Source organism: Vicugna pacos, chromosome 8, assembly GCF_048564905.1.
Source record: "Vicugna pacos chromosome 8, VicPac4, whole genome shotgun sequence".
NCBI lineage: Eukaryota > Metazoa > Chordata > Mammalia > Artiodactyla > Camelidae > Vicugna > Vicugna pacos.
In genome coordinates this window covers 45,911,855-45,924,357 of record NC_132994.1, presented here as the reverse complement: position 1 = coordinate 45,924,357, position 12,503 = coordinate 45,911,855, and the positions used below count along the sequence as shown (strand labels likewise).

Below are 12,503 nucleotides of genomic sequence, written 5' to 3'. Positions count from 1 at the left end.
CTAAGTTTCAATTTTCAAGCATTGTGCATTTTGTCAATGCTCAATGTTAGAGTTTTACTCTTCTGTTAGAGTTTTACTTTCCAAAAAGATGGAATGGCTTAAATTCCATCCCACGAACTTCTCCCCATTTATACATTTACCATTTGGTCTGTGGTACAACTCAGAGGGGTTTGTTAATGGGGCAGTTTCATGGGTTAGCAAAGGTTGAACACTTATTAAAATGAAGCCAACACTACACTTCCAAATTCCTATTCCTTCTACTACAGAAGAGATTCAATTTCTCCTCCAGTGGCCTCCCCACCTCTTCTCCCCAAAACCACCCACCTCCCCTGTGCCTCCTTGAAGCCTAAAAATGTTAAAAAGCAGCAGAGAAGAAAAAAGAAGAGGGTGGAGGGAAATTTTTTTGGTGCGTGTTCTTGGATTCTTTCAAATCAAGGCACATAAAAAACGGTGACAAAAATAACAGCAACATCAAACCCAGGGACACAGATGACCTCTTGACCTCCCATTGTGTGGTTATCTTTCTATAAAGGAGATAATTTTAGTCTGCCATGTAATTATTCCTACTCATCTGGTCCTTTTCCAGTTTGAACCCTACCATAGACTAAAATATGCCAAGATTTTTCATTAACATATCATAGATTTTCTTTTCATTATAAATCAAACTAAATAGGTCATGATTGCTTAATCAGTATGCAAAGCATAGCTTCTGGGATACGTGCAATATTCTGACAGCTAAAATTCTTTTGAGGGCTTTGAAACGTCATTCTATCCAACCTAACCCTACCCCAGCTCATCATTCCCTCACATCAAAGTTTGCATCCTGTGAGGTGTAGGTCTAGTTCTACAATGGGTATCATGGACACTAATAGTAGGAATTTAAATATTCAGGGGAAAAATAGATTCTGTTATCACTGTCCCCCCTCCCCACCCACCAACACACTATTAGGACTTTCCACCTTCCCTTAGCAGCCACAAAAAAGGGTTTGGGAGAAAGATGCTCTCCCAAAATTAAGTTGCTGGTAGATATAAACCTCCCTCTCAAGAAGGAGAGCTATTCTTTACAAAGGAAAGTTCACATCATTCTTAGAGGTTAGTGGTCCACAATCATTTGTGTCTATTAAGTAATCTCAGAGGAAGTCTCGTCGAGTCCTGTAGCTTTCAGTGCGATACGTAAATGACTCCCAAATGTCCATTTCCATCCCTGACTTTTCCTCTGTATTACCCTCTCCACACACAAACTTGTTTCTCTGCTGGGCAGCTCAGACTGCGCATAGCCGAAACAGAATTCTTGGGTGTCCCCACCAGGCCTGTTTCCTAGAAGAGCAAACAGGTCTACAAAGTGACGCCGTTCTGCACTCACTGAATCTTCACCTCCTGTGACAGTACTGATAGGACCTTATTTCATGGAGGCAGCGGGGCTAGATTTCAAACCAAGCAACTGGAGTCCATAGCCCATGGGCTTCACCACAGTGCTATACCCCGACTGCTTAACTAGTTCCAGTACTCAATGCGTAACCCGGGTCAAAGACCTAAGAGTCACATTAGATTCTTCTATTTCCCTCATCCCTCACCTCCAAACCACTGGGAAGTCCCACTGGCTCATCCTCAGATCCTGTCCCCAGTCTGTTCATGACTCTGTCATCACCCACCTGGGCTACTTCAAGCCTCGTAAACGACTTTCTGGTTTCCATTCCTGCCTCTCCACAACCTATATTATATGAACTAACCAGTGTGTTCTTTTCCAAAGGTGAATCAGAACAAGACACTTCCTGCTGCAAATTCTCCAACGGCATCCAAAACTCTTGGAATAAAATCCTCACTCCTCCCCTTGGTCTGGGAGGCCACAGAGGCTCAGACCGCATCTCCTCTCACTACACTCCAGACACAGCGCTCTCCTTGGCCTCCGCAAACCTGCAAAGCTAGGTCTTGCCTCGGGGTCTTTGGGGCAACTTTTCCCTCAGCCTGAAAGCTCTTCCCCAGGTGATCCTAAGGCCAGATCTTTTTGTCATTCAGGTCTCAGCCCAAAGAAACCTCTCAGGACAGGATTTCCCTGACTGGGACTCAATCAAATCCGCGTCTACTCTCTCCCGCAAGTCACAGTCCATAACCACTTCAGCAGAGCAATTCCTGACAGTTCCTCATCGGTTTGTTGCTTGTGTCTTGCTCTTTGCTCTTTTAACAGTCAGAGAGATTATAAGCTCTGTCCATCTTGTTGAGCCCTACATCCTGAGGGCTTAGATTACCTCTGGGTAACAGTGCCTAGTAGCAGACACCAACCAACACTTGTTGAGTGGATGAGCTGTCACAACCCCTTAACAGTTTTCTATTGCCAGTGGTTGAAAAATAACTCTACTATAAACAGATCACAAGACCCCGTGCAACAGCCCCTGCCCCTTCTCCTCCACCTCAATAGCGCTCAGTAACAAATGGCTTTTCCTTAGAAGGAGCCGTCTCAGCCAGCCTCAACCAGCTGTGTCTCCCCAAGGATGCTCCTCTGGCCCCTTGTGGCCTGATTAAACTCCAAATTGGTCTTCAGAGTTCTATCTAAATATCTTACTTGGGGAACCTTCCCTGAGACCCCAGGCAAGTTCCATCCCCTGCTCTACATCCCCACAAAACCCTGTGTCTCCCTTCACACCACTTTTCCCACTTCTCGGGATCGCGTTACTTGTAACATCTTGTAAAATAAACAAAAACAAAGCTCTGTTTTCCTGACTAGACTTTACACTCAATAACCCCAGGGAAGAAGTCTGTTTTAGTCATTCAACAAAAAGCCTGAAACTAAGCACACTGCCTGACTAGAAAACCAAACACGGGAAAACCAGAAAGTACGTATTCTCCCCTGTGAGAGGCCTTCCTGGAACTCACCCTCTCTAATTTCATGGCTCTGGACAACTATGAATCATTCCCCCCACCGCCCCGTTCCAGCCCTGGCCCTTCAGACCCAGGGCAAACTGGACACACCCTCTGCCCAGTATTCCCTGCTCCCTCCCTCCCTTCAGCCACAGAAAAGCCAGAACGGCTCCATCCTCCGCTGGGTTCTTGTATCCCCCCAGTGTGGTCAGGGAGGCCAAGCAGAAAGATCCTGCCTGGTTCTGACGCCCCAGAAGGAAGTTCAGATCAGTGTGAGTGGAAGCCCCAAACCTGGATCAAATACAGATGCCATCAAACCCAGGGAATCAGAGATGGCTCAGCCTCATGCTGTCAGCCTCATACTATACAAACAAAGTATAGGCCACCAAAGTGCAAAGACAAAAACCCAAACTACTGACATATGCTCAATTAATTCAGTGCCTAAAATTCAGCTATCCTGAATTTATAGGAGATTGTTCATATGGTGTTGCAATATATATTTTAAACTGATAAACACCAACGTGTAGTTTCGTATCTTTTTCCAAAATTGTCATCATCAGGTTGGGGAAGGTTGGTTCACCTCTGGAGATACACTGATGGGCAACCTGGCTCCAGCCCGCCCTGCTCTGGGCTGTGCCCTGACCTGTCTGGATGTGCTCTTGGGGTGCACGAGAACAGAAGCATATAGGACTGCTAGGCTCATGTAGGTGGAGAGAATATTCTCCTTTATATGGAAACTCAGAAAACCACGGTGCGAGACGTCCCGCTCCTCTTAGACTGAAATCCTCATGCAAAAAGCACCTTCACTAACGCCTTAAATCTCAGTCCTCAGGTACCAGCAGGCAAAGCCGGCCCCAGCCAAACTGAAATAACTGTTGTCCATCACGGGTGCCTTTTCTTACCACCAGGCCCCTCTGTGTTCAGGAGAAAAGTACCAGCAAAGATAAAAATTGCTTCCCACCTAGATATTAGAAATGCAAGAGCCCATTAGAATTTTATGAGAAAACATAAGGAAAAATAGATATACTTAACAGATGTTAAAAAATATATATATAATTTTTTAGGAGAAATAACTTTATACAACTCCATAAAAGTAATCCGAGTGAAAACAGAGTTTTGGTAAAAAAAAGTTTGATTTCATGGAGCTACTTGATAGAGTCTGCAACATGTAACATATTAATGATTATTCATATTTCTTATTTTACTTCTAGAGAAATGATTTTTTCCTAGCCACCAGGACCAAATCAACCTCACAGAAAAAAAAAAAAAAAAACAGAAGAGGCAAGACGGAAGGCTGAGTGGCTTTTTAGATATTCAGTCCATGTACTTACGCAGCGGTAGTCTGCACGTCATGCCAGCTTCTGCTGAAGTTCTGTTTTAATTCATTCATCAGGTTCATGCCGAGTTTTTGTTTTATCTCAACCAGGTGCCTTTCTTTCGCTGATAAAACCTGTCGTAATGTTGTAATTTCGTCTTCCAGCTATAGGTAGTGGGAGAATGATGGGGAAAGAGGTCAGACCAGCTGAAACACACACCAGAGAAGATTCTGTGCACCCTCTTGTTTACGCTGGCCTGAGCGTGGCCTTAGCAAACACATCCTGTAGAGAAGATAGTCTAATATTTAAAAATGAAGATAGATTGTTTTTCAGTTTTAATGATTCTAAAAGTAATCACTCCTCCTTGTAAAATAATTCACTCAAACAGAAAAATGAAAAGAAAATAAAAATCATGTGGAATCTACTAAGAAATAGCTACTGCTAATTTTTTGGTTTCTAATCTTCCAAACGTTTTTCTAAAATTAAACACAGATATAACTTCTGAACAAAAGATTGGTTTTTTACTACATGCCTGGTTTTATAAACAACTTATTTTTAATTGTCTCTGAAGAGTGTTGTTTCTTTTTTGCCAGCCACATCTGGTGTACCTTGTGGTTTTGCCAAGCTCGTGCCTCAGGAGGGAATGAACAAAAGAGGAGAGAATGTCTGTAAGGGAGAGATTTGTCTTGAATATTATTTTTAACAATTTTAGTGACATGTAATTAGCATACAATAAACTGCACACACTTAAAGTGTACAATCTGTAAGTTCTGATATGTGTGTACTCCTACGAAGCCATTGCCTCAATCAAAATATGAACATATCATCACCTCCAAAGTTTTCTAGTTCCTCCTTGTAATTCCTGCCTCCCTTTTTCTCTCCCCTCCCAAGGCAGCCGCTGATTTTTCTTTCACAAGAGTTTAGTTTGCATTTTCTGGAATTTTATATAAATTGAATTACACAGTCAATGCTCATTCTTGCCTGACTCTGTTCACTCAACCTCATAATGTGAGATTATCTGATTCGTCCACGTTGCTGCACTACCATGTGGCTGAAATCACTGGGAACCTAGTTTTGTAGTTATACCAGGCATTACTGTAGTTTCCAATGTGTAACAAAAATAATGGGAAAATTTTTAACTTGCAGAAAGAAATTTAAAATGTAGAGGAGGAGAAAGAGTTAAACATCTTGATGGTCTCAACTTTATATCTATAGAACCCAAGACATTTATTCAAAATTAGGGGAGGCAATGGAATATTCATTAGTTATTTGGGAGTAGGAGGAGTGGGTAAAGGATTCAGTTTTCCAACGAAGTCCTTGATCCCCAAAAAGTGATAGAAACATCAAAGTGACCAATTTACCAAGCATCATCCTAAAGAAATATAAAACCCCACGTCTGATAATTTAAAAATCAAAGCATATGTTAAAAGCCACTTCTAGAGAAAATACTTCTAATGATGGAGACACCAACTCAGTTACTCAGTTGGGTCTATTCTCAGATTCTATGAAGAAATTCTCACCATTTCGATAAAATATAAGACATACCTCCTAAAGCTTTCATTTATTTAGCAGTGATCTAAATATATGCCAAGATATCTATTAAACACATCCCAGAAGGTGAAGAAAACAGATAATCTTAAATCATATTAAACTGCAAGATAGAAAATGGCCAATCTCATCTCTTTCTGAAGAGCAGAGAGTCCTGTCACAGCAGAAAGGCCTTTAATCACAAATGCTTTAAGTGACTACCCTGGTGAGATTCAATTCCTTATTTGACTAATGAGATTTTTTTGGCCTAGTTACACCAGTGGTTCTCAACTTCAGTTTATATAAAAGTCACTCCGATTCCAGATAGGCCCTTTCTAATGCCCTGAGGTCTCAAATTTGATGGGGCCAGTCTACATATATTATTTAACAAGCATTTCCAGATATTCTGATGCAGGTAGTATGCAAATACTACATTTTACGTACCTCTATAAGCCATATCAAATTCATTTAGGAATGAGCTGGAGTGCAGGTAAATCATTAATTAAAGTATTTAAGATTTTTTTTGTCCTTTACTTTTAAATTAATCATGTCTTCATTAGAAACTAATAGTTTGGTTCTTTGCTTTCTTGACCCATAGAAGATCTCCTTGTAGGATAAATATTTATGCACAAAATTTGATATTTAAACTTGATTACCTAAATATGAATGAATGGGAACATAAATGTTGGCAAGGATGTGGAGAAACTGAAAACCTTGTACACTGCTGGTGGGAATGAAAAATGGTTCAGCCACTGTGGAAAATAGTCTGACAGTTTCTCAAAAAGTTAAACACAGAATCACCATATGACCCAGCACTTCTACTCCTGGGTATAGCCCTCAAAGACTTGAGAACAGGTACTCAGACAAATACACGTATAAGTGTGCTCATAACAGCACTATTCACAACAGCCAAAAGATGAAGACAACCCAAACATCCAACAGAGGATGAAAGGATAAACACATTGTGTATATACAATGGAATCTTATTCAGTCACAAAAAAGAATGAAGTACTGATATATGCTACAACACAGATGAATTGTAAAAACACCAGGCTAAGTGAAAGAAGCCGGACACAAAAGATCACATATGGTATGATTCCATTATCTGAAATACCCAGAACAGTGAAATCCAAAGGGAGAGGATGCAGACTGATGGCTGTAGAGGAGAAGGGGAAATGAGAAGCAATTGCTTAATGGGTATGGGGTTCCCTTTTGAGGTGAGGAAAATGGGAAAATGGTCTGGAGCTAGACAGAGGTGGTGGTTACATAACATTGTAAGTGTACTAAATGCCACTGAACTGTTCACTTCAAAATAGTTAATTTTATGTTATATCAACTTATCTCAATAAAAATGCAAAAAATATAAACTGACTAATGAATTTAGCTTTAATATGAAATTTATGTTAGAAGACTGAAAATTTACTTTTCTATTTAATCTCCTGTATGACATAAAACATCTAACTGAAATCCAGAAAAAAGTATTTTCATAAACTATTAATTATCAGTATGGTGTTTAAGATTAAGAGTATTTGGTCTCTTGTACACACTGCTTCAAGTCCTGCCTCTTCTCCTGGTTACCCCTGCTTTGGCTAAGAGTATGAAACAATTAAGATTAAAATGCAGATAATATCTGGGAGGGTGTGACAGGCCATGGGTTGCCCCAACATTTGGTTAAACATTATTCTGGGTGTGTCTGTGAGTGTGATTCTGTGTAAGAATAACATTTAAATTGGTAGACTGAATAAAGCAGATTGCACTCCCAAAGTGGGTGGGCCTAATCCAATCAGTTGAAGGTCCAAATGGAACAAAAAGGCTGCTCCTCCCTTGAGTAAAAGGGAAATCTATCTGCCTGACTGCTTTTGAGTTGGGACATTGTTTTGTCCTTCTGTTTGCTTGTTGTTTTTTTCTTCCCTGCTTTCAGAGTCAAATGATAACATCAGCCTTTCCTAGGTCTTCAGACTTGAGCTACCTCATCAGCTCCCCCAGTCTCCAGCCTGCTGATTGTAGACCTGGGGACTTGCCAGCCTGCAGAATCACATCAGCCAAGTCTTTACAATAAACCTCTTTCTCTATACATATATACCTCTTATTGGTTCTGTTTCTCGGGAGAACCCTGATTAATACAGAGGGGTGTTACAATAAGACACTTGGTTATGAAGACTTTGGTTGTTCACTAGCTCAGTCCAGAAAGAAGGAAAGTCTTGATGAAAAAATCTGAGAGAGGAAGGAAGAACGTAGGGCACTCTGTAAGCTTAAGAGACAGGTGGCTTGAGGGCACTGTGTGTTTTTCTTGGGGAACCACAAGCCAAAGGAACAAGGAAGATCCAAAAAAGGCCTGCTGACTTAATACTGCTGTCTGGTATTTTTCCTACTCTTCTTAATGCCTATTTTTCTTGAGTCCTTTTATCTAGGGGACATTGGCAGTACGTGACTGTTATATAATCATAAATTTACAGTACTGATGCCAACACTTCATCCTTTTCAAAAGTCAAGTCACATTATGGAATACTAAGCATAAAATGCAGCTTAGCGAAATCAAAGTGGGAGCGGGATGTTAGTAGTACAGGCATATGGAGCAAGTTTATTTAAAAAGGGAGCGAGAGGGGAAAAAAAAATCCCACAGAATAGACGTGAAAAAAGATGTTAAGAGCAGCTGTCGGTGAGACTAATGAGAACAAATATCTGAAACAAAATAGTATTTCTTTATGTGTTGGCAAGGTTTGTAGAAAAAACACATTCCATTTCTAGTATTTACAAACATAAATATTTGTTAATGCTATAAAATGATTCGAGGTAATTGTTAAGTCTTAAACTGAGCTCCTTCTGTGCACGAACCACGGCACCAGATCAGCGGTGATATTGGTCTCACATTGAAGGAATTTTTGAAAACACACATATCGCATGACCACAATACCAAACTCACGACCAAAGCATGTGAACAACAGATTCCTCTTTTAAAATGCAGACTTTGTCTGGGATGCAGCCTCTCGGACAATACTGGGTTATTTTATGTCTCCCCCACCGGGCACAGGCCTTCCTATAGGCAGCACCGGGTATGCACAACAGCATGCTGGCTGTGGGGCTGAACGCAGGTGCAGGCTCGCCCAAGGTCTGAGGGCTTCCTCGTGGGGATATAAACCACAAAACAGGGCCAAGTAAAGCCATGTGGGGCTGCGGAGTGGGATCCAGCACAGCCAGCAGACAGCAGGACAACCTGAGGAAACTAGGGAGAGGAGTGCACAGAAGAGGAGACGGGGTGCCTGGCACACCCCGAGACCCCTTTTAATAAGCAAAGCCGTCAGAGGTAAGAAGGCCTCCTACACAAAGCTCTCGCTCTGGATCATGGCCACAACTGACTGCTTGACTCAAAAGCAATCTAAGGTAATTATTGATAAGTATGTACTTACTGCCATTTTAAACTTTGTTTTCCAGTTGATTTTGTATTTTTTCTTTGTTCCTTTTTCTTTTTGTCTTCCTTTTTGTGGTTTGATGATTTCCTTTTCAATCAGCTATACTTTAATTTGAAAAAATGCAATCTAATAGCCTTTTTATAAAAATATAAATTATTATCTAATAGGCTGTGAGGTGTCCTGTTACCCAAGTGGCTAACACACCCAGAAGGATCTTCTCTCAAACACAGAGAGGGGAGTTGCTTGTGACCAGGGGCCCCAGGAGAATGTCCGCAGAGAGTTGAGGCAGAGAAGCTGAGAGGTCAGCCAGATGTCTCAGTTCTTTGTACAGCCAGCTGTGGGGCTGCTGAGAGGATGTGCTTTGTATCCTTGATACAATGAAACCCTAGCACCTCAGGCAGTCTGAATGCATGTGTGATCTGACTGGTGTATGTGTGTGTGTGTGGGGGGGAGCTTGTACAAGCTACAGGCACTGTAGAAGGGAGAAAGTGGATTTAAGAAAAGAAAGAGCATAAAGCAGAAGTGGTCTGAGATAGAGGGAGAAGAAATGTAAATGTGAAGAGGAAAAACAGCAAAGATACACTTCCTTTGCTTTCGCTGGGCCTGTGGCACACAGGGTACCCAGGGCCTCTGGAAGTCACGCTGCCACCTTTGGCACGATGCATTTCTTCATCTCTGAAGAATCCAGAAATAAGAGACAAAAGGCATGGAGGCTAATACCTTCTAAAGGATGAAAACATCAATCCTGGTAACTTGAGCACAGAAACAAGGAGTCTAATGTTATTTTTCAGAAGTCAGGCTCGAAGAGTCTTAAGGATGAGACACGCTGGAAGATTATTAATGTGGTCGAATGAGACAAAAATTTGCGAAAACTGCTGTTTTTTAAATATTCTATGGGGGCATCAACTGAGAAGTGAGGCTTACTGTTTTTTGATTATAAAAGTAATACATACTCATTGTTGAAAGTTTAGAAAATACAGAACACACACACACAAAACACAGATGTAAATATGTGTGTATATATATATGTGTATGTAGGTGTGTGTGTGTGTGTGTGTGTGTGTGTGTCTGAGTATATATAGAAGTATAACTCTAAAGGGGTTGGGGGTAAGAGTGCTTTCCTAAATTGGCACTGGCTCCACTACCATTTGGCTTTTTAAGGTTCTGGTGTTTGTTCTCTTCACTCTTCACTCAGATTTAAGCCTTACAAAGGGAGAGTCTGTGGTCTTAACATCTTGACAGAGGGAGGCTGTGGCTGTGAGGCTGACACTCTGAAGAAGTTAGCAGAGAGTGAGAATCGTAGAACAGGAGTACAAAAGATGAAGATCTGGGACACTTCAATCATCTTTAGACGCCAGGGTGGGCCCCGCCCCTCGAGCATTGGGGCTACTGAGGGGCCGTGCTTCCTCGCCTTTCCATGCTTTGCCACTTGAGGGCTGGCACTTTTTTAAATAGGAAAAATGGGTATTATTCTTATTTACTTTCTTGTAAAGTGATTTTCAGTCTTCTGTTTGAGGTTTGGGGTGACCCTTGTCTGCACTGTGTACAATAATCATTTCGCTCTGATTTATTGCTTGCAGCGCGGTACTGTGTGCTGAGGATTGGTCCCCTCCTGGGACACGTTGCCATAACAATGGTAATAAAACATCTCTTTGCTAAAAAAAAAAGGCTCTCTCTCTCTATATGTATAGTTGTGTATATGTATATATGGTTGTATATATGGTTATAGACAGATATATGGTTACATATGTATTATAATCCAGTAATCACAGAACCCAGAAAAATCAAGTCATTTGATAAAAGTTGTTCTGCTACAGAAGTTAGGTACAAACTTAAATTTAGACAATAACAGTGAAGAAGTTAAATTTCAGCTTAGAATCAGTTGGCTGACCCCAGTCTGCAGAACACAATCTTTGGACACCATAGCTAACATGAACAGGTCATGAACCAGGGTTCTCGGCCTTAAGAAAATGTGCAGCTAGGATGTTCTCTGTGAAGGCTGACTTTGGTCTGTGCACTCTGGCAGGTATGGCCAATCTGAAGTAAACGAGGTGGTTCTGGATCAGTGGCCACAGACAGGCCCTGCTAAAGAGCCAGACTATTGGATTTGACACACTGTCCTTACGGAAATAATTTCTGCTGTTCTAGAAGAACAAGCTGCTCTTTTATTTTATCATGAAGTTAATTTAGAGTGTGTCCTGTGAAAGCACCTGAAAAGTCTTTAATATTATGAGCTGTCATAAACACACACTATCAGAACCACAGAGGTTGGAGAGTCTGGAGTGGGCAAAGCCATTTGAGGATAAGATGCAGCTTAATTTAAAGCTGCCTCCAGCCTGTAGAGGAGGCCAGAGCAGAAGGAAGGCAAAGCCTTGCTTCCAGCTGGACCAGAAGCCTCCTGCCCTCTGAGCCAAGGATTCAGAGCGGGGTCTCTCCTTCTTGCACGACCGCTTATTTCACTTGAGAAATTCCCTTTCTCCCGCCCCTTTTTCCTACAGTGTGAATGCTGCTTAGCAAAGTGTTTACAGGTTACTAGGTGCTGCGAACAAATGGCTTGAACCAAGAGCCATCTTCATGACGAGCCAGGCATCCTCCTCAACTCTAGGTCCAGATGCCCACAGCAGCTGCACAAGATCATTGAAGCTTTCCTCTCTACCCCTAGAGCTCTGTTTTTCTGACAAAGAACATATCAACTTAATACATTCAGTTGCTTCTATGACTGACTTTTCTGTTATAAAAATAAATCATGTCAAAGTATTTATTGAGCTAAATTGCTGACCTAAAACAAGAACGGCTCTTAAACAGCAGCTTGTATCTGTACCAAGGTCTTGTACGAATTCCATCAGATAAGTAAGTGATTTATGGTCCCCCTTGCATTATGATACTAAAAAGAGTAAGAGGTGCATATTTACAAAGAATTATTGTTGTTTAAGAAGCTTAACCATTTGTTTTCCTACAGCCACCAATGAGTAATGGACTGTTAGCATTACAAAAATACCCTGGAAAAAGGAATCATCTTGCAACATATCACTTATTAAATTTTATTAAGTGAAAGACAACATAATTGTAATATGGAACTTATATCAAACTATTAATATTTCTCAAAATCCAGAGACAGACATAGTAACAATAGGAAGATTACTAAACCTACCTGAACTAGTTCTGCCTTTAACTCTTCTTTTTCCTCCTCAGAGAGCATGCTAGAGAAATCCGCACCAGCTACAGTGTCTTCATCTCTTTCGTGCAGTGGTTCTGTCTCCAACAAACCTTTAGGTAAGATGGATAAAACATAATGCAATTTAATAAATGAACTTAGCCAACTTCTAGTTCTACAGTCTGGAGGACTAAATACTCCCACAACTAAAAATTCCAGAAAAAAAAAATCTTTCTAAAT

The 12,503-nt window shown here is 41.1% G+C and overlaps 1 protein-coding gene across 4 annotated transcripts in view; it reads right to left on the bottom strand.

The window, feature by feature from the left end:
- Positions 1-12,503, bottom strand: part of TPD52L1 (TPD52 like 1) — a 78,762-nt gene that overhangs the window by 17,390 nt on the left and 48,869 nt on the right. For all 4 annotated transcript variants that reach the window (XM_072965827.1, XM_072965828.1, XM_072965829.1 and 1 more), the window contains exons 2-3: positions 12,261-12,376; positions 4,188-4,336 (exon numbers count right to left, since the gene is read on the bottom strand). In XM_072965827.1, the coding sequence (XP_072821928.1) occupies positions 4,188-4,336; positions 12,261-12,376 (265 nt within the window). The remainder of the gene's footprint in view (positions 1-4,187; positions 4,337-12,260; positions 12,377-12,503) is intronic.